The sequence below is a fragment of the Charadrius vociferus genome, unplaced genomic scaffold (assembly GCF_000708025.1).
Source record: "Charadrius vociferus isolate BGI_N301 unplaced genomic scaffold, ASM70802v2 scaffold79, whole genome shotgun sequence".
Taxonomy (NCBI): domain Eukaryota; kingdom Metazoa; phylum Chordata; class Aves; order Charadriiformes; family Charadriidae; genus Charadrius; species Charadrius vociferus.
The window spans coordinates 721,402-744,191 of NW_009650182.1; the positions used below are offsets into that span (position 1 = coordinate 721,402).

Sequence of the window (22,790 nt, forward strand, 5' to 3'; positions counted from 1 at the left end):
GATAAGAATTCTGAATATAAAAAATATATACAGTATGTAAATTGAAGATGTTCATATACATATGCGTGTATATATATGGTCCTACTTGCAACTTTTCTAACTGCTGCATTAGCATGTTAAAAAGGCAAAATGAAGTAAGCGTAGGCTCTTGTTGTTTCTAGGTATGCTTTTGAAGGAACACAGGTCAAAAGTAGTGCTCATCAATTGGGAATGATTGTCGGCCTCTGTTAGTCAGGTCCTACCTAGTTTCCATGAAAAATGAAATGGACATCTAGACAGTAATACTAAAGTAACAGCATTGGGCTCTGATCCAAATTCCAATTTAAGTTAATAGAAGGCTTTCCATTAAATTTGGTAGTCTAAGGATCAGACCCTTAGAGTACTGCCTTGTTGAAACATGCCCTCGCTTTACTTTCAATCATGAGTGTTGTTTCTGTTCCAACAGAAGTGGGGTTAGAAGAGCCAACTGTAGCCAGAATGCAGCCACAAGTTAGAAAGGGAATCAAACCCCATGTGTAGGTTTCAACATCTGTTTGGTTACCCAGATCTACAGGTGATGGTTCAAAATGCAACTATAGACTTTTCAACATGGAAGTAAAATGATAGCCCAAAGGAAGCCATGGAAATGCCAGAATGGCATCACTAGGCTGTTGGTGTTTTCTCTGACACCGCTAAATTGAGCAGGATGTCTGTCCCAAAACCCATTTCCCAGCTGTATGAGTGGGGTAGATTTTTGGGGGGTAAGGGAAAGCCCTCTAAGGAAGTGACATCCTGCTCTGTGCCTGACTTCAGTCTGTAATAAGAAGGGCCATTAGTCCCAGGGCAGTTCTCCTTAGGGAAGAATAGCGCAACTGGATGAGCAATGCTTAACCCCTTAACCTGATTTAATTCTTTAATTTCACAAATAAGCACAAGGATTTTTGCCACATAATAGGAAGCAGAACATAGATGGAAAAGTTTGCTTTACTTTAGAATTGAAAGTAAAGTGGGGGTAAGAACTTGATTCAGCCTTTCCCAAACTTTGTGCAAAATGATCAACTCTTACCACTTTCTCTGAAGAATATCACTCATCTGTATCATCACACATTTCCTTGAAAGTATCATACAAGTAGAATAATTTTGTGGAGTGAGGGTCACACACCAAGGCTTTCTGTACTTATCAGTACTTTTAATTAATATAATTATATTAATTATCATGATAGTTACAGTAGCATTTATTTGGTTTCCTTCCTTTCTCTATTTCTCTTCTACTTTCATTCTATTTCTGTTGGGCTTTCAAAATGTTCTTTTTCTTCATGTTTCCGTAAAAAAACAGATTATTGTAGAAAAAAGAAAAGGTGGTCTTGTGTTGTGCCTAAAGGGCAGTCATACTTTTTCTGTAGCATTCCATTGCCTTGGCCTACCTACCTTGTCTTCACCTTCTGGTTTTGGTGTTTTGTTTTGTTGTTCTTTTTTTTTTTTGGTTTGGGCAACAGTATTAGATGATGATGTGAGATGGAGAGGCATATGCATAAGAAACCCTACTCCTAGCCTATTAAGAACTTGAAAGATTTAGAGTAAGGCTTTGAGGTGACCTCAAGAACAAGTAGAAGCTACTCAAAGAGCATAAAGGACTGTCAAGAAAAGTTAGTTTGTGGTCCTGGAGTACATTTGCTAATGTATGTGTACAATATCAATTCCTACCATTAAATAAATATAATATTCTGTCACCCTCTAGTGGTGGGTCTACAATACCATAGTTCTGATAGTAATGATAAAAGATTTTCTCATTGCATGTCTAGTAGAAGACCTTATCACATGTAGGAGAAACTGAGCTTTGATGTTTGATGGCCTGTGTCTACATATTTGTAATTTTTATCTCCACTGCATATACCTGTAAATGACTTTTATCCTATAACTTCATGCCAAAAAAAAGCGATGTAAATTGTCTTTGTTGTCTTTGGGCAGATTAATTAACTGAAGAGGTGGGGGGTTTAATTTTTTTTTTCTGTATTTTCTCTTCTCCTTGGATAAGGCAAGAGAAAATTCACTGAATTCCAGCCTGCAAAGTTAGGGAACATGACTGTCTACTTGAGACCCATATTGGCTAATCAAATCCCTTCTTTCCTAATTATTAGTATTACCCATAATAAAAGTCCTTGTCTAAGGCTGTCTGATGCTGTATTGGACAAGTGCAATGCTCATTCAAATCTGTGAAAACAGTAATTGTCCCCGAAATAATAACATGACCTATGCATTACATACACTTCTTGGTATATTTGACAGTAAAGTGACATAACAAAGCCAAAATATTCAACATCACCTATTCCATTAACTTCAGCAATACTTACGAAATCTGGGTTTCTGACCCAGCCTTAGAAAAAGCTGAAAGTGCAATATGCTGGAGAATAGCATTTAATGGGTTCATTTATCAAGATTCCCAGTAACTGATAATATTGATATGTTTTACACTGGTATTGGACAATTGGGCTTCAGATCACATATGATTTAAAGCGTCCTGAGTAACAGCAAAATACTTGGTTTGAAACTGAAATGTTGTGCTTCTCATTGGATCAGGAGGTAGTGAAACACAGAGAAAGCTTTTGATAGCCTGAGACAGCTGGAACGGTCCCTTTTGATCACTCTGCAGACACCCTTCTCAGAGGCAAAGTGAGTGTTATTCATCTCTGGCCCGAGACTGTACAATTCCTCTTAACATAATTTGATATTTCAAGTATTAAATGATACTAAGCATCTGATATCTCTGTAATTTTATCAGTATGGGCCGTGCATTCACTGCCTATGTGTGAACTCAGAATTAACCAATAATTAAATTGGTTCACTGTATCTTTGTTAAAGAGGTGTATGGCAGCATCTTTGTAGTCACAAATGAAATAGAAGTATGTATCAGTATGCTGCAAAGGCTTTTTGATACTTCCTCACCGGAGGAACTGTTTAACCGGTCTACCCCTAGACACTTCAGGAGCAATTATCCCTGCTCGGACCAGATAGAGCCTTCCAGCTACATCATGGCAAGGCAAGGTGTTTTCATGAGAGGACAATGCATGCAATAAAAGTTCACGTTTCTCAAGAAAAAGCACAGCATACATCTCCTGTAATGTGTAAAGAGCCCGGCACGCTCAAGAGGAAGGTCCTGACCATGCTGCTAATTAGCAAACCTTCTTCGGAATCTCTGAAATTTTGGCAAACCTGCCAGTCTTTGCTCCCACGCTCACGAGAGTGTCCTACAAATACAAATGGGAAGAGAGGAGGGAAATATTACTCATGTCGTCATGATCATTAGTTCAGTATTTTAAAAATAATACCAAAAAACTGGCAGATTTTGCACCTACTTTCAGGTTTTATCATTCAGTATCTGTGGGGTTTTATATCTGTATCTGAATCTTGCAAACATGCATATAATATTGCACACATGTACATCCACATGCGAGCAGAGCCAGGCAGATCCACAGAGGCAGAGATTTGCATTCATTTTATCATATTCATTTAATTTCCCTTAGTTTACTGGAGAAAACAAGGTTTTTTGCTAATGGTACTGCCGTTACACTTAGGGAAAATGAAGTTATCTTTCCCATCTTTATCATCGCATATAATAAAGCAATTTCAGTAACGCGTGTGTTAGCGGATTGTTGGTGATGGTACATCCTTCAGAAAGAATACAAATAGACTTCACTGACCCTGGAGTGCTGAGAGTAACATGAAACTTACTCTGACTTGTAAACTGAGCAAACATGACATGGAGGTCACAGAATAAGGGCATATATGCATCTTTCAGCCCTTGTTTTGACAAAGTGACTTCTTTCTCCAGAGGGACATTTCTGCCATTTTTTTCCAGCATGTTTCACCTTTCACTGGATATTAATCCCAGTATGACTTAACTGTGAATTATGATTCCCACCTATAAGCTCATGGCAGTTAATTCTTAAATTTTTTTCATCATTTATTTGACCACACAGAGTTAACACTCAGAAGATCTAAGAAAATAAGGGTATGGAAAACAACTTAATAAACTGAGTTTAAATCAAATGTAACAATTTATAAATATTGGAACAAACGATATTATGAAAATTCACATTCATTATTGGAAATTTTTTATTACTAGCAGCTTTAGGAAATCAGGGTAAACCATAACATTTTTGAAAATCTATTTTCTAATTTTCTATGCAGCATTTTCTAATATTCTATGCAGTATTCTTCCAGCTTTAGTAAGATAGCTTCCCTGTGTCTGATGCAGTCTAACATTTACATAGACATCAGTTTTAAACAAAATTTTCAGAACTTTATGAACTGGATTAAAAAAGGAAGTTTTGCTAAAAGTGAAATTATTCAGAATATTATTATTTTTCTGAATGCATGGCTCATGAAACATGTTTGATACAGGTGTGGGTAGCATCCCAGCATAGAATACTTGAAAATAAAGGTATCGGCACAGCAGCTAGCATATTGATTCAATGCAGTAGAACAACTGTGGATTGGGTTTAGCCACTTCATCATGTTAGCAAACTGATAAAGCACTATTAGCAGTTATCAACGTGTATGGTAAAGGACAATGAAATTCTTATTCCTGGTTTGTAAACGGGAAAATGAGACATGTCAAAGATCACTGCAGACTTTTGCTGGAGCCTGCCCTCCTGAATATTTTTTCAACCAGGCCATCAAATTTGATGACAATAGTAGTGGCTGCTTATGTGAACAAATGAGACAGGCTTGGTTGTCTTTGTTGTGTAGGTTATTAGGTCAGCGATGCCAGCTCCAGGTTTGGAAAAAGCCAAATTTCAGGCTAGACCAAGAAGCAAAGGGGCTAAATTCTCTTTTTACAACGCTGAAGGTATTGAAAGGTATGATGTAAAAGGGATTAATTATTTTTCTAGTGTAAGAACCAAACTCCACGTCAAAGAGAATTTGATGGTCCAGATATGTGTTTTCCCATGGTGAGACTCTTAAAGAGACTTCATGGGGAAGAACAGCAGCTTTTTGTAGCTTCTAAGTATTGTCTGTTTTTTGTTTTTCTCAACAGAGCTACAGTGAACCTGTTGATGTTAAAGCCTCCCCGCAACCTCAGATGATGAATTCAAAGCAGTCAGTGTTCCATGGGCCTGCCCAGGCTCACTCTGCACTGTACCTCAGTTCCCACTACCACCAACAACCAGGAATGAATCCTCACATCACTGCCATGCATGCCAATATCCCCAGGAACATAGCGCCCAAGCCCAACAACCAAATGCCAGTGACTGTTTCCATAGCAAACATGGCTGTGTCCCCACCGCCGCCTCTTCAGATCAGCCCCCCTCTGCACCAGCATCTCAACATCCAGCAACACCAGCCGATTTCAATGCAGCAGTCCATTGGAAACCAGCTACCGATGCAGGTCCAGTCTGCTTTACATTCACCTACAATGCAGCAAGTAAGTTTGAGCTTTTCAGTTTTCTGGGGAAATGGAGTTTTTGAGAAAAACAAAAGTCATCCAGAAGTTGACGTAGGGAAGGAGATTTAGGGCCATGGATTAGCTTTAATTTTGCAGAGTTCCAAGACCATGTTAGTATAGTCTGAGGGCTTAGTCTTTCAAAGGCAAGAACAAATAAATGAGTTTACCTAGATGATGGGGAACTTCAGTGGAACTGTTTGTGCTAGCAACAATATTCATCACGTTCTTCTGAGCACTACCCCTGTCTCCTCACCAAATGCAGGAGGCATCCCTTAAATAGAAGCGTGTCCAGAGATCCATCTGCAAATCTGGGAGTACCCTGAAATATAAGTAACATGTTCAGTCTTCGGGAGACATATTTTACAAACAAAAGGCAGGCATGTCTAGAAAAAGGTATGGTTGTAGCTTGGGCTGTTATCCTTCTGCTGACTGTGATGTGGAAAAGTCAGAGGGAACATGAAGCAACACAGGTTGTGTTAAACATGCTAGAATGAATGAACACGAGTATGTTAACTTATGATGGCATTTGTTAACTCATTTTACTCGCTAGACTCACCTTTTTTTTTTTTACTGGAAATAAGTGGGCTGTCCCCAGTACCCCAATATGGTGGTTTGGGGTTTTTCTTATAATCTCAGTGGTTTACATCATTGATTCTTAATGCATTTCCTAGGAGTTCAGCGTGAACGCAGGCTAGCCGTAGTGCTGTGACTTTTGGGCCCAGGCCTATGGAGGGTTAGAGAAGATTAACTCTACTGATTTCATGACAGAAAATTTGTTTTTATATTGGATGAGACCTGACTATCAATAATAAGATCTTTTTATACAGAGAGGCATTAGAATGAAAATTTTTTGGATGGAGTTGCAAGAATCCACAAAATTTGTATACCCAAAACTTGTCAGTTCTGGTGGATAATACATAGTCATGAACTTGCTGCATGTTTTGAATCTCTATAAATTCACCTTTGCTAACAAGGCATTTGCATTTGCTTTCTAAGCCGGAAATATTTCATCTCAAGATTGGTCTTTAGAGATGGCAATACTTGAACACAAAACATAGCTTCTGTCTGGGAAAACAATTTAACAGGGAAAGAAATTTTCAAAAATAGGACCAAAAAAAAGAGTTGATAAATTTAGTTGTTCAGAAGGTAAACCAAGGTGCTTAGGAAGATCTGGATTTTTTCAGAGACTTTGATCTTAGTCTCAGGACTGATTTGGAGTAATGAGACAGGAAGGAAAATTTGTAAAGTGTTTACAATTTTTTCCTAGTCCAGTTTATTTTTCATGGTCAGAGTAAACAGACTTAACAGACTTGGAACCACACAAAAGTGGAGTCTTTTACTGTCATGTATTCCTGAAGGTTTTCCTATTAGTTAGAAAGACAGTGTCCTGGGAGAGCCCATGCTCAAGTCTCAGAGAAACTCAGGAGTTAACCCCAAGCCTGGGCAGCTAGAATTAGCTAGGGGAAGTCCTAGACTGGTGAGCCAGGAGGGTCTGTCTGGAGATCCTAAGCCTGATGCAATCCTGAAGGCTCAGAGCAATGAGAGGCAAAGCAATGGACAGAAACTCAATGCAATAGCCTGCTTCATTTACCAAACATGAAAATTGACATCTGTGCCTGTTGAGATTGTATAGTTATATTTCAGCAAGTTTTTATTTCAAAGTGCTTCAGTCTTCCAAGTTCAGATCGTTTGCCAAGTTCAGTGTCATTTGTACGTTACTTGTCCAATGCAGAGCTACAGAAGATCAAACCCCTTATGTCTTTTCCAGAATCATTGATAGGTATAATTTAACTGAACAGATTTGAAAATCTGGCTTTATTTATTGAATTCATAGTACAGTGGGGGCTAGCAAAAGATGTAATGCAGATGTTAGATACTTACATACGTATACATACAACGTCATCATTATTGTATGAATCCAAACACTTAAGTGTTATTCCAAACGGTTAAATACTAAGAAAAAGGTAAGACAATATGAAGCTTCTAATGTTTTATTTTATCAAATTGCATGTTTGTAGCATATGGCGTGCACGTCAATGCCTTGAGAGTACTTTCACACTCATCTGTGAGATGTGTGGCATGCAGCTGAGTTATTCTAGCTTGAGAGAAAACACCAGCAAGAGAAAGCACTAGGTTGTAGAAAACAGGTGTCTATAAACCAGTATATAGACCTGTACCATGATGAATCTTTTGCTTTACTAAATACAAGTACAGTAAAGTGAAAAATCTTGTACCTCTGTGTTCCTGTTCTCCATTGTTAAACCCATGAAAGGTTAGCTGCATTATTTTTTACCAACTCGTATTCTATAGTCAGAAAGGCTGATGCTTATAATGAAATACCATGGTGAGGTATTTCTGAGCTTCACTCAAGGTGATAGGTGCTTATTACCTGTTGAAATGCTACACTGCCAATCTTAACTACATTTCTCTTTAAGTACCATGGAACATTTACAAGCTTGTTTATATTTCTTACACTTCTACTTTTGTTTCAAAGTAGTGCAACTTCTGATCTCTGGAAAATCTATGTAATTTCACTTTAGAATATTTGTGATTTTTTTATTCGTTTTGGTTTTTTTCTTAGTTTACACAGTTTTTTAATTGAGTTTAAATATAGAATCCATTTCCTTTAAAGGGTGATGTTGGCAAAGACAGAGCAAAAAGTACGTTAAATTTTAGGGCAACAGATGTACTAACAGCACGGTGATTTGCCATGCCAGAGCAGAACAGTGGTAACCTGACTGCTGTCTTAGGTATGACTCTTTCTAGTCATACTCAAGGAAAGTTAGAAAACACTATCCTCAGAATTTCATACTGCATTAGAGTACAGAGGACAGGTTGGCCACCAGGAGCCAGATAGCAAGACGTCAAGAAACTATAATGTGAAATTAAAGGCCTCCTTCTGACTCAGTTGTCAAAGGACCCTGCTCTCCCTCTGCTCAAAACTAAATAAATGCTCTGCTGATCACAGAACATGTTAAACATGAAAAGACATTGTGAGAAGAAAAGTGAGCCCTCCAAATGATGACAGCCGCACAGAATCAACAGCAATAAGGACAAAGAGGTGTAGCACCACCCTGTACATCCAGCCCGTGGTGAGGAGGGAAGGAGGACTGTGGATGTGAGGTTCAGTCCCCAGCAGCATGGCACAGACCACTCCCCCTCATGAAAAGAAAGCCAAGAAGAATGGGAGAGTATGTAGTCTGATAGGGCAAAAGAGATTTAATTCACCTTTTTTTCAGTTCTTCTTCCCTCAGCTGTTTGATTTCTTCTATGCTAAATGTACGGCCACCCTAAGCCTTTTCCAGAGACTCCAGCGCACATCCAATTTATGTAAGCAGCAAGAACAGAAACTACTTAACATCCCTCTCCCGACAGCATGACTTGCCACAAAAGAAATTTTCTTTTTTGGAAACCTCACTGCTGCTCATACGCTCAACGGGAGCAGGCTCTGGGAATCCCTGCTGTCTACACATCCCCTGCTTTAACACTGTGGCTTTGGGAGATTCGGTCACTCGTTTTCTCCAGGAGAGGGAGGATGGTTTCTTACCAAAGACTGGCTTGCAGTATATCTGAAGGACTGCCAGCTCCAAGAAAACTCACATAAAGATCCAGACCTTAGTCCTGGCAGAGAGAGTTCTCCAAAACCACTCTGCGTGAAATCCACCAACTCTTCTGTGAGTAACTTTGAGGAGGGACAGATAAGAAGTGCTGACCTGGGGAAAGATTTCTGTCCCCGCTGCTGCCAGGACAATGAGCTGATCTTCATCAGCTCTGCAGGGAACAGCACGTCCTCCTCCACTTCCACCAGCCCTTGCCTGCATGTGTGCAGCTGCCAAACCAAGAGAGGCTGCCAGCTGGAGAAGGGCAGTCTCCTCCAGGAGTCCACAAAACCTACAGAACATCAAGAATATCAGAAGTGTCGGTAGCCAAAAATCTCCAGTGACTGCACAATTTCTGTTATTTTTAAAATCAATTAATTCTGTGGAGTATGCAGCTGATGCAGTGCATCCAAATTGCTCTGAAATGCACAAGGCAAAGTAAAATTTAGATATTAGCATTTTGGTCATATGCCTAGCATTAGTAAATATTTTTTAATTTCTTTTAAGCAATCTTCTCCAGTTCGAGCTATCTAAATATTTTTTTGTAACTTCTGCAAAGTAGACTATTTTGCCTCTATTCCTTTCTGTTCCAGAACAATTAATGAATAAATTAAACAATGGGCGCTACTGTAGACCTTTGGGGTGCTCATTTACACTGTTAGTCCTTTACACTGCAAAAAATGACTACTTAGTTCTTACACTTAGATTTAAATTAGATTCTGATTTTGATGCTATTTAACTTCTAATTCTGAAATATACTGTATTTTTCCACAATATTGTTGACAGGAGCCGTGCTAAAGTTTTACTTTATTAAAGTCTAAATCACCTATGTAGCAGTTTTTCTTTCATCCACTTTTGACACACGGGAAGAATCACAGTAGGTTAGAAGTGTGCAATTCTTCTTTCATTAAACGCTCATGTAAGCATCTTAGTATGTTTTAACTGATACAGAGTTGCTTCTCTCCAGTCGTTTCTTAGGTTTGACATGATGTTTAAGTTTTACTTAGTTGGGATCAGGTGATCTGAATCTTAACTCTTGTCATTCAGATCAGCACGATTTCTCCAAAGCACAGGCTAAAAAGGTGTCTGAAGCTGCAACCTGTTTTCTTTTGCAGAGTGGTTCTTTCCTTGCTCTACTCAGACACTTGTGCTTCTTTCTGAGCATACCCCCCTCTGCGGCCTGTTGTACTGTGCTTTTTTGTGTGGAGGGTCGTGAGACTAAGGATTCACTCCCTCCCAAATGCACCCTGTCCTAGTTAAGGAACCCTTTTAAGTAGACCTACTGGAAGCATCTTCTTCCCTGCTTAAAATGCTTCACCCAAGCATTGGGTGGGATGGTGAGTCCCATTACACTCTCTGTCCCACTTCGTTTCACAGGTAGAGCAAGCAAAACTACATTTTTAATGTCTAGTAGCCATGGCTGCAAGTGTATGCATAACAAAGAAGCAGAAGATTAATGTATGTCACATTTTATTTTTTATTTTTTTTAAATAATAACTCATTTCGGTCTACTTTTAGATATTTCTTTTCCTTTAGAAAATAAATGTATACAGCAAGATGATTGCATAGCCTGCCAAAAATAATAGCCTCATTTTTTCTGGTATATATTATATACAGTAAACTCATGGACCTGCTGTATTTGTCCAGATTTCTTCCTCTTTTTTGTTAAGCTTTGTCTTCGAATGAGGTCAAGAGAAAAAAAAAAATCATTAATATCTGTCAACTTCCTTTATAACCTTAAGGAAAAATCTTTGTATGATATCACACAGACAGATTTTCAATTTCCTTGTGTAATAAACAGATGCTTTAGGATTTGGATGTAATTTAAAGGTTTAAAATATCACATTGAGATTGATGAATAAATCAGTTGTGAAGACAAAAACATTGATGCCTGTTGAAAATACCTCTCCAGACAGGCAGGAAATGAAATTAGTTCCCAGTAAAGTGTGGAGATGAGGATCACTGTTTAGTTCTGCTGCAGGCTTTTTAGGACTTGCTACAGTGGCACAACGAAACTGCTAGGGCTACAGAAATCTAATTAAAGAGCAAATGTCCCTCCTGACATCGAATTAATCTTTATCAAGTTCCCTATTTTTATTTCAATCTGGAACAAGAAAATGAAATTTAAAATTCTAGGCATGTTGCAAAACAGTTGGTGATTTTCTCTTGAGCATTACAATGCAAAAACATTCAGCATTGTTTAATTAGACCTCGAAGCACTCATTTTCTGAGCACTTTTTATTTCATCATTGTTTGTTAAGGGCTTAAATAAATAATACACAAATATTTACTACAAGCCTGGTACAAGGCTGTCTCCCTCTGTTGTACAGATCTATATTTCCAGAGCTTTTTCTGTTGATGAAAAAGCTGAAGTAATTATTGTTTACATTTTAAACATCACCATACTTTATCAGTCCTTCATATTGAGTTCAGGTTTCTTAAATTACTTTCCCTTTACAAGAATGCTTTCCAGCACCCACATTGCTGGTATTCCAGTAGCCCTCAATCCCAGTGGGACCAATGAGCTGCAGCAGCTCAGCTGCTTCTGGAGCTGGAGCCTGGTTCAGATACCTCTGCACCACGTTAAAATTCATCACGTGAGCACGTCCTAAGAAACAGGCCCCAATCCCAGCCAGTTATAAACTAAACATACTTGCCAGGCTCAAGATGAAAGTGTCGTTACCCGCTATTTTGCAGATAGGAGAATAAAGGTCGGATCCATGGTCCCAACCTTACCATGAGAGATATCAATTCAGTCCAAGCGCAAATGCACACGTGCTTCGCTGGAAGACAGCCAAAGCAATTTGGCTTGTGGTCACATAGAAAACCTGAGAAAATATGAGAATAAGTCCCCACCCACTTATAAGCTTACACTTAAACCACAGGACCATCCTCCCGTATCTAAGCTATTTATTTGTCCTAAGTCCAGAAGAAATGAAATGGATATTGCACTGATGGTCTCTTCATCTGATTTGGGGAACTGTCCCTCCTTGCTTCATGATTACTTGAGTTTCTGTCCCTGCTCACTTGCATGCTTCGCTACAGCACTGCTGGAGCTACTGGCCCCACATAGTGTTTTTCTTGTATATATGATTGTTTCATGAAGACCGATAAGAGATTGCTCAGGGACTTTGCTACCAAAGGTAAACCTGAGTGCCTGAGGGTAGGATGTGTTTCTGTGGTTAGTTTCCTCTTACAGCTAAATTAGAAAGGCCTTGTGGGTGATGTTTTGTATAAAAACGATGACGGTGATATACAAAACCGATTTTTCTACCTTCTAATTACACGAAACTCCAATTAAAGTCATCGGGAAGTCTGCTCAATTACAGTTTCCTTTGGATTCGTTGCAGGCGTGGGAGTTGTTTATGCAGCCTGATGTGCAAGTTCAGAGCCCGGTGCAAAGGGGTACAGATCACGGGGGTTGCAGTCACCGTGGGTGGGGCTTATTTTACTTTATTAGCAGGGCAGTATATGTTACAGGACAACAAGATACTGAATTCAGTTCACGAACTTGCCCACGACTAACTGTCTTTTTCTTGGAGTCATCGGGGACAAAGTGAGGCTTCAGAGAGCATTTAAGGTACTGAGGTGTGACAATGGGATATTCTCCATATGGAAGAGATTATGGAAGAAAGTTGCACTCATTTACAGCGTAGGTGAAAATCTGCAGTCAGGATGAGCAGATTGAGGCGACAGTGTACAAGAGGGGCACGGCAGGGCAGAACACCCACAGGACCTCCAGTGAAGAGCTGGAGTATAATGCGCCAAGAAAGAGAGATGTGAAGAAGGAAGCGGCATGTTACGTTTGAAGGAAGCTCATTTCTGGGGGAGGAGGGGGCCAGGTGGAAACTGAGAATACTCATTTATCTTCATTAAAGGTAGTGTGGCCGAGTTGTTAAACCTGCAGAAGAAAAACAGCTCTTCTCAAAATTCCTGTCTTAACGAAGGCTGTGTATATGAAGCGATCACACATAATCCACTAGAATGTAAAACTAAAAGCTATGAGCTTTAATCCTGTCTATTCTTTATGTGGACTTTGGCCAGAGGGAGTGGATTTTCAAACTAGGTATCTTGGTTGAAGTTCAGTTTCTGATTTCACAGCTACATATCCAGTTAACTGGAGTGGAAATTGTATGCCTTTGCCCCAAGAAGGAGTTTGGTCTGGTTTTTTTCAGCAGACATCAATTGCTTTTGTACAGCATTCCCATATTTTTACCCAATGTAGTTCTTCTAACTTTACAGGAACATGATGTACATTTATCCAGGGTGAAGCAGATACACTAGCCTTCAAATTTCAATTGTTCTCCTGGTTTTGAAACACAGCATTTAAACATCCTCGTGTATCAAAAGAGCTAAAAATTATTATGACTTTTCATATGGCAGATATTTCAGGGAGCAGGTTTGATGTCTCTTTGTAACTTCCACTTTTTTTTCTTGTCTTCTTGGTTTCAAAAAGCAAGTTATTCTGTGCTACTTTCACTACATTAGTTCAACAACTGTTAAAAAGCTTTGGTTGAATTTCTGTTTAGTTGAGAGAGAAGTACAAATAAAAGAAGCAGCAGATGGTCCCTTTGTGACTGAATGAAGAAAAAGGGTTTTGAGAACAATATGTGAATAGGTGTAGTCTAATAAAACAGTCAGCCACCTGCTGCCTACATCCTTCAAAAAGATTCTGTTGCATATTCTGGGAGTTAACGACTTGTGTGTGTCCTTACGTTTAATCTAAATGGAAGCTCTAAGGAGCAAACAGACCTTTTTACCCCAGTGTTGATTGAGTTGTTCTCTTGGTTTTGAATTGTTTCTGCTCTGTCCCTTTTAGTTCCATCCTGTGACTGTGTAATAGCTAACAGCGTTTTGGCAGTGTTTCATTTCTCAAACCAAAGAAAGATTTTCAAACTTAGAAAGCACCTATGCTTTTTTTTCCTATTTTAAGTTTGATAACCTAAATTACAGCTGGAAAAGAAGTATTCTACCATTGCACAGTACACACCGTTTGGTTTTGTTAAATGCACTGATCCCTTGCTTCGTTTCTGTACATAGTAATGTACTTGCTCTCTCCTCTAGGGATTTACTCTTCAGCCTGATTATCAGAATATCATCAATCCAACATCAACAGCTGCACAAGTTGTTACCCAAGCAATGGAGTACGTTCGTTCAGGGTGCAGAAATCCTCCAGCACAGACTGTGGACTGGAATAATGACTACTGCAGTAATGGGTAAGCAGCCAGTGAATGCCACCTTGTGTTGAGCAACATTTATGACACAAGTATCTGATAGAGAATTTGAAAACAGCTTTGTTGCCTGTCTCCCTACAGTATTTCAGAAGTGCATCTGTGACAACACTGTATTTGTTCAGCGGTTAGACTGTTGTGGCAGAACAAGTTTTCAAGACGTATATTCATTAAACATTGTTGTCACCCTATCACAGCACATACGCTTTGATCTTAGAGAACTTCCATTCATTAGAAAATCAGAACTGAAATCTTAGGGAGAAGCTGAAGGAAAGAAGTGTTAAGATCACTGTCTCCTACTTGAGAGGCAAATGGGGTGAACTATTTTCTCCAAATACTCCATTGCTGAGGAGACCTTGCTGCCAGTGGAAACTAGTCTGGGTGATGAAAACCCACATCAGGGAGATGCAGGGGGGATGCATGGAATACAAGATATGTGGAAGGGAATGGCATGAAGATCACATGATTGTAATCAGGAACAAAACACCATACCTGTAGGAGCTCTGTGCCCCTACCATAAGGTTGGTAGCCCCTTCAAACCCTCAGCTCCTCTGCAGCATGGTTTTTATGGAGCCACGTTACTGTCCCAGGAACTGCCTGGAAACATTTAAGACTCTGAACAGAAGGTATCTTTTGAGTTTTAAATTATAGATGCTGTGCCTTGTGAACATGCCCACCAGCCTGACCTCCCCTTCACTTTGGCATGAATCCCCAAGGCAAAGGCAGATAAAAGCTCTTGGTTTCTACCAAAGTGTCAAATCCAGCCCAGACAAATGAACACAAAGCAGAACTAAAGACCAGTTTCACCCATTACATTTACTCAGAGAATTTAACTTGCATTATTGTTTTAAAGTTTTTCTGGAACTTGGACTAGAACCAAACAAAAATCTTTCTGCTTACTAGGTCAGAATAACACCTTGACTAAAACCTGCTGACATGGAGGCAGATTTTAACTAGTCTGCACAGCAGCATCACTTTTCCCCCGTGCCTATGGCTGTTGCCTCATGACTTGCCCACTTGTTCAGCAGAACAGTCTCACTCCTGTGCTGTGCCACCATAATGTCTGCAGGTCCTCGTAGGAGCCTACTCAGCCAACTGACTTTTATACCCACTTAAACTGAGCTCTGAATAGACTGTCCTCTGTCAAACAAAGCCACCTGTAGCTTTGATCCTGGTCTCTTCTGGAAAAAGCAATGTGCAATCATTGCCAGCAGTGCCCTCTGGGTGCCCACTGTGCATCAGCAGAAGCTTTCTCTGAGCAGACCCTGTGTATACCCTGTAGATATGCCTTTGTGAATCTGTGGGCATGGACTTAACCAATCTTAGCTTTAGCATTGGCATAAATTGCCAGTGCAGCATAGCTTGCTCTGTGCTGCTCCCAGACTCCAAACCAAGTAAACTGTAAAGCTGTGGAAGTGCAGAACTGGTGCCTGGGTTTTGGCAAGTGAGCAGGAGATTAAGAGTAAAGCCTCTCTCCCAGAAAATCTCTGCAGTGTGAATCAAGCCTCATCAGTGATGCTGCTTCTGCTTTAAATGATGTATCTTTTTCTGACCACTACAGACTGTTCCAAATTAGAAACTGGTAAATGACTCCTTTTTGCTCTGAACTGGTATGTTTCAGCTGAAGCTAAAACTCGGCAATAACTGAATGTACAAGTATGCTAGACACAGTGCATCGGTGGAAAGTCTCCTGTAGAGCCTGGTGTCCAGTAGAGAGTTGTTCTAATTGGCTCTGCCAGAAGCGTCTGGTGTTCCCTTGCATGTGCTTACCTGAATCTGCCAACCCAACACGTTTTGGCTACGTCTGTACTGTAAATAAAATAGGCCAGAGATACCAGTGGCTGGCACCTGTGTTCATCTAACCAAGTTCTTCTGCCCTCTAAGGAAAGTGGCCACATCATATCAGGTGCTTATGGAGTATCGTTCTGAGACCTGTGCTAAACCCTCAGCTGTACTTATGCAGTTTGTGAGAGAGGGATAGTCACTGCTATCAACGCAGTGCAGGTGATCCCAAACCAGTGCTTAAGCCCATGTCCCAGTCCTCTTTAGTTTAGAGCCAGATGTGGTCTCCGGGTTGCTACATCCCACTATGGCACTAGAATTTTTCTTATTATTGCCATAGCAATGCAGTCGTACTTCAGTGATATGCTTGGACTTAATGGCATGAAGTAGGGTTGTGGGGTTGGTTTTTTTTTTTGGGACAATAAGACTAAATATTTGACATTTTTTTAAAAAAATAACATTTGTTCTTTTTCTCTTTGAACAGCAGCATGCAGAGGGACAAAGCACTCTACCTTACCTGAAAATCTGAAACACCTCTCCTTTCCACTGAGGAATGCAGGGAAGTCTTTTCATCATGGATTGCTTTATGCAGTCAAGGCAGTTCTGCATTTTATTAGGAAATACAAGTTGCTAAGCACTTAGGACTATTTAAGCTTGTGGGTCACCCACTCTGGAAAAAATAGTCTTGCTTCTTTCTTTTTCTTTTCCTGGATCCCCCCCCCGCCCCCCCCCCATTTTTTCTCTTTCTTTCTTCTTTCCACTCCCACCCTGAGATCCTTTAACGGACGTTGCTTTTCTTCTTTCCTGAAGGAAACTTGGACCATTCAGATTTTATGTTGGTTTTTGCTGTGAAGTGCTGCGATAGTAACTGCCTTAGCAACTGTAGATGTCTCGGATAAAAGTCCTGGATTTTCCATTGGTTTTTCATAATGGGTGTTTATATGAAACTACTAAAGACTTTTTAAATGGCTTGATGTAGCAGTCATAGCAAGTTTGTAAATAGCATCTATGTTACACTCTCCTAGAGTATAAAATGTGAATGTTTTTGTAGCTAATTGTAATTGAAACTGGCTCATTCCAGTTTATTGATTTCACAATAAGGGTTAAATTGGCAAACATTCATATTTTTACTTCATTTTTAAGCAACTGACTAATAGTTCTATATTTTCAAAGTATTTGGAGAAAAAAAAGAAAAATATTCCCAAATGATATCGATTAAAAATATTGGCTTTGTCTCATGAAATAAACACAAAAACCTAGGAAAAAAACTAATGTTGATAAAGAGCAAACACATTTATTTTGTACTGCCTAAAAAATGCTTCTTTTTTTTAAAGAAAATCACTTTATGTGTACTGGTTAGTAAACGTCATTTAAGTCCTTTTATGTATAAAACTGCCAAATGCTTACCTGATATTTTATTAGATGCAGAAACAGATTGGAGACAGCTAAATTATAACCTTTCCATATGGCTATGTATTATTGTTTCTTCATACTGTGTCTGTATTTAATCTTTTTTATGGAACCTGTTGCGCCTATTTATGAAATAATAAATATAGGTGTTTGTAAGTAAATTTGTTAGCATTTTAAAGAGGTTTCTTTGACGCTTTAACTTTTGCTGGCACAAATTGTTCACAACTGATGTGAATACTTTATTTAGTTTTTACAGTGACATATATAACATCAAACCTGCTTTACTGGCAGAAAATGAAGGTAACCTATACTTATTTCTCTATTTCTTTAGTTGTTAAGGGTAAAAAAAAAGGTATTTTAAGTAATTCCCTTTTTAAAGCATTGTAGCAGGAAGTTGCCCAAAACTAAGACTTAAACCAACAAAACTAACTGAATAAAATGGCATAATGCTGCTTCTTGAAACTTCATCAGTTTTGGTTAATTAGTCAGGTGGAATAAAAGTACTACCAACAGAAATATTACCAAATATGCTTCAGCCATTTTATTATACATGCAAAAGGTCCTACAGAGTTATAGGGTGTGTATCACAAATGCATCCTAAAGTGAAAGGTAAGTTTAACAGCCAGAGTGAAAGTGATTTAAAAAAAATCTGAAATAAGGTATTTTGTCAATGTTTTGGATTGGAGATAGTTCTGAAAACATATTTCTGGAGGATTTAATCCTGGATGCCTGTCCAATTAATGGAGAGTACCGCTGATTTGTATTTTCTACGTGAAATAAAGAAATCAACTCAGATAAAATACACATTATGCAATGCCATTGATTTTCTTCAAAAACAAAACAGAAACAAAGGTATGCTTGCTTTGGAATGATTTCAGGCAATGTACAATCGGAATCACTTGGCATGTAATAACTAATAAATAATGCAGATCAGATGTGATTACTCAAATGACTGTAGCTGAGAGCTCTAATTTTCCTGTCTTGAAACTGTATGAGAACTCGTGATTAAATTCACAGTTTATTGTTTGTCTGTTTAGTACTTTAGAAATATACCAGCACTACTAATTACCCAATGTCTTCTATTTATTATATTATAGTAAACTACATTTTCCACTCATATTAATTCTAAAGAGAGAAGATAATTACTGAGGATGAGAAAAATCAGCTTTGGTTTTGACAGGCAGTTTTCCTTTTTCTTTTACAGAAAAGAACTGTGTTATCTCCATTTCTTTTAGAGCAGGTGCGCAGTCACATAAAGTTGTTAATTTCGGTATCCAAGCAGAGTTCAAAATACAAGAAAACTTTAATGTAAATAAAAAAATACATCATGAATAAAATACTTATTCTGTATGAACCTCTGGCTAGTTGGTGTCTCTCAGTCTGTAAGAAGGGAAACCTGCAGTGTGTTTACTGTGCAGCTCCGTACCTGCCTGGTGATTTGAGTGTGGTTTTGGGCCTGAGCTCTGTTCGAATGGGACAGCTATGCTGGAAGAACAGCAGTTTTGACCAGGCTTATACTGAAGCCACTTCCTTCCAAAGGAAAGATCCAACTTTGATGCATAAATGTCAGTTCTTCGTGTCTCGCCTTGGAAAAAAGCAATGGTTGCTGGCCAAGGGCAATCTGCTGTTTGTTTTCAGCTGCGTATTGATGGATACAAATTGTCAAAAGATGGAGCCTAAAAGGTTGAGATCCTTTTGTAAGCAGATGAAACTCCACTGGAGTTCATGAAAATATGCCCCATCCTTCGCTGAAGGACTGTGGCTCAGGCACCGCAGTAACACATATACCCAAGTCACTGGTTGTAAGTCACCATCTGTCATAACGATGATAATGAGAAAGCCCACAGGAGCGAAACAACCCACACATTGAAGCAACACAGTAACAGCAAGTAAATAAGATAAAGACGTCTGTCAAAGTGATTGAAACCAAGGGAAGGAATGTCTTCCATTAACTGAAATTAATATTTTTTAAAAAATTATTTTTAAAAAGTGGTAGGCAAAATGCAAGGTTGGCAACATATGCACTCTGCAAGATGCTAATCCCATTTGCTTGCGCCAAGGTAAGCAGAGGTTTTGAAAAGGAAAAACTCTTCGAATTTACTGCTGCTCTCAGTGCGCCCCTTTCTGGTGATGCGAGTCTCAGTCCCTCTATCACCAAACTCACAGAAGTTAGAGCAGAAATCCCACCCAGCTGCTGCCTCTGACCCAAAGAAGCTCTTCACAGGGACCTGCTATAGGATTTCTTCCCCCCCATTCTTCCACAGGCAGTAAGTAATGTATTCATGGAGGGCCCCAGCCATTCACAATGAAACTTAATGTATTCGTGCCCACTTCTCTCTCTCTCACCAAACACCGGTTCCTGATTCCAGTGGTGTCTCTGCCAAATATTCCCTGCGAGGCTCTTCCGTAAACAGGAAACCCAATAATAAAAGAGCTCATTACTGGAAGGTAAAACATGCTCTTACCACCTTCCTCCACCTTTTGAGACTTCATCTCAACCTGAGCTACCGTCTCCAAGACTATATCTGCCTACTTTTTACCCAATCCTGTAAACATGGCAGATCCACGGAGATGTCTTTCTGTGCTCAGGGGAAACAGAGTAGGTAAAAATCCTTATTTTGCACACACTGTGAGAAGGAGCTAAAGAGCAGTATGTAATCCGTACAGGAGTTACTCCCCAGAACTTTCATTCATAAGTAGATACAGATACAGATACAGATATAGGTAGAAAGAAAGAAAGAGAGAGAAAGGCAAAGGAACAAAGAAAGGAAGGAAAGAAGGAAGGGAGAAAGAGAGAAAAAGAGAAAGAGAAAGAAAGGAAGGAAGAAAAAGAAAGAAAGAGGAAGGGAGGAAAAAAGAAAGGAAGGAAGGAAGGAAGAAAAGAAGGAAGGAAGAAAGAAAGAGGGAAAGAAAGCCATTGCCCTGTTAATTATTTATCTGGTGTCTTCAAGTCCTTTTGCATTTAAATATAATATTATTTAGTGAATATAGCAGTGTGCTGGCAGTGCTGCAGGAGGTGCAGAGCACCTTGGAGAACATGAGGTGCTTTGTGTCAGGTCTCACAGGCAGCATTTGCTTTCCTTTGCAAAGTCATGTATTTTATTATTACCCAGCAGCACATTAAATCACAACTCAAATGTAGTTCTTATTCCACCGACAAGAGGACAAGTGAGAACAATGACTTGTAACATTTCAGAGTCTGTCACAGTTACTGCCTAATTAGAGAAACCCACTAGCAAATGTGCATCTGCACGGATCCTGCGACTGTCATCATTTCACATTCTATTAAGGGCTTGCTGCGATAGACATTTTACAAAGAAATTTCGTTCAGGCTAATACCAAGCTGGCAAACATGTAATTGGCTAGAAAATAAAATAGAAGAGAGAGAAAAAAAAAAAAAAAAAGAGAGGAAGGGGAAAAGAAAAGGAAACCTTCCTATTTGGAAAACAAGCTGTGTGCAAAAATCCACAGTATACTGCAGAGAAGATCCTTACCCTCTGACAATTGTGTGTTTACAACGAGTCTGAGCATAATTGCTCTGATGGGCTGTCAAGGAAAAGATTAATTTGGCAAAGATTAGTATTGACTTGCTGTTTATTAAGGCTTTTAAACAGCTGTATCTGGCAACACTCCTGTAAGTGCCTGTCATGTCTGAAAATCAGGCTCACACCCGGGTGCTTGCCAGCTGTTGCTAAACAATCTTACCACTTTGAGTATCTTTCTCCAGGCCAAACAGTGAGAGCAAAGTATTGCCAAATGAGTCTCTCTCGTCCTGTCACTTTTCAGGGGTTCTGAGAGCTCAGATGTCGGTTGACGGCTCGATGGCTGAGCTGATAGCAGCTGCCGGCAGCCGGCAGGGTGGTTAGAGAGGTGCTACACCAACCTGTCCCCGTGCTGAGGGGAGGGTGCTGCTCTTGGCCACCTCACCAGCACAGAAAACCACAGCTCACAACCGCTGTAAGGCCAAGGGGTTTTAAACCCATTAGCACCCACCATCAAAGTTTGAGAGGAGGCAGAACTCCAGAGCAAGTGGTTCATCTCCCCCGGGGCTCTGATGGATAAAGCCAACAGGCTTGGAGGGTGTGTGAAAGTACAGTAGACGCTATTAATCTTTATAAAATGAGCCAACATTTTCTTCTGTGAATTTTTTTTTTCCCCCAGACTGCTGATAAACAAAAGTCATAAAAGCCACGCACACAAAATGCCCTGGGTCAATGGGAACCTGTAAAAGGAAAGATGTCAGCTGTTGTTGTTGTTACGTTCCTTAAAACATTTCAGCTTGCATTGTAGGCTTTAGTAGAGAGCTCAGAAACAAATAATACCAATGGAAAGAAGGACAAACGGCCGCAGCTAAACGCCAATACAAATAGCCATGTGTTACAATTAAAGTTGATTTGGCCTTTCCAATAGAAGTCTGATTTTCTGGGATTAATCTCGACCTTTTCAAGTTGCATCAGGCTGAAATAAGTTGTCAGAGCAGATGTGAATTTTGTTTGCAGAGAACAATTGTAATCCAGTAACCCTTAGAACATCAGCGTTTTCCAGACCGCCAGCCAGCTGAACAGTGAGGATGCGGACGGCAGAGACTGAGCGCACACAGCAGGCAGAACCAGAGGACCCACAGCAATGTCCAGAGGCTGGAAGTTTAGGTCAGAAATTGTCAAACTGGAAACGAAGTACTTTTCCTTTTAACTCTGAATTTACCAAGCAGCCCGGTGGATGCACAACCACTTGAAAAAAAGAGGCTAGATCAAGGATGAATACCTTTTTAAAATGTATGTTCTTTAGCTAAATCAAACATATAACTGGGTGATATTCCATGCGCTACTGTTTCACAGCAGGATGGGCACACATTTTGTAATACAGAAGTCTCTGAAGGCTCCAAGAATCACACATTTCAGATGCTGCTTTAAACTAGCTTTCTAAGAAGTTTTCCTTTACAATCTGCATGGCTCCAGTATTAAAAAAAAAAAAAAGAAAAAAAAAAAGAAAAAAAAAAAAAAGAAAGAGAAAGAAAACCTCTAGTGAATATTCTGGCTTCTCACACTTTGATACCTAGAGTGAAAAACTTCCCATCTCTATGCACAGCGTATGTGCTGACCCCGGTGCTCCCAAAGTGCCAGGTTTCAGGGGAAGTAAAGAAGTCCAAAGCCTTTACAATATGGGTTGGTGATGAGGGGCAGTGGGGCTATTCACCTTATCATACCAGCACAGCAACTCTGGCAATGTAAGCCTTCTTCAGACACAAAACCTGCAGGTTGCTTTTGTGATACCAGCTTTCTTCACAATGAAACACTTGGATCCATGTTTATGCCATCAGTGCTGTCGGATTGTTAAATACTG

At 39.6% G+C, this 22,790-nt stretch overlaps 1 protein-coding gene across 1 annotated transcript in view; it reads left to right on the plus strand.

Moving 5' to 3' along the window:
* The window catches only part of TOX (thymocyte selection-associated high mobility group box), a 229,457-nt gene extending 212,477 nt beyond the window's left edge, over positions 1-16,980 (plus strand). The window contains exons 7-9 of the mRNA XM_009892768.1: positions 5,018-5,404; positions 14,089-14,240; positions 16,522-16,980. Of these exons, the coding sequence (XP_009891070.1) occupies positions 5,018-5,404; positions 14,089-14,240; positions 16,522-16,558 (576 nt within the window). The 3' untranslated portion in view covers positions 16,559-16,980. The remainder of the gene's footprint in view (positions 1-5,017; positions 5,405-14,088; positions 14,241-16,521) is intronic.
* Positions 16,981-22,790: the final 5,810 nt, after the last annotated feature.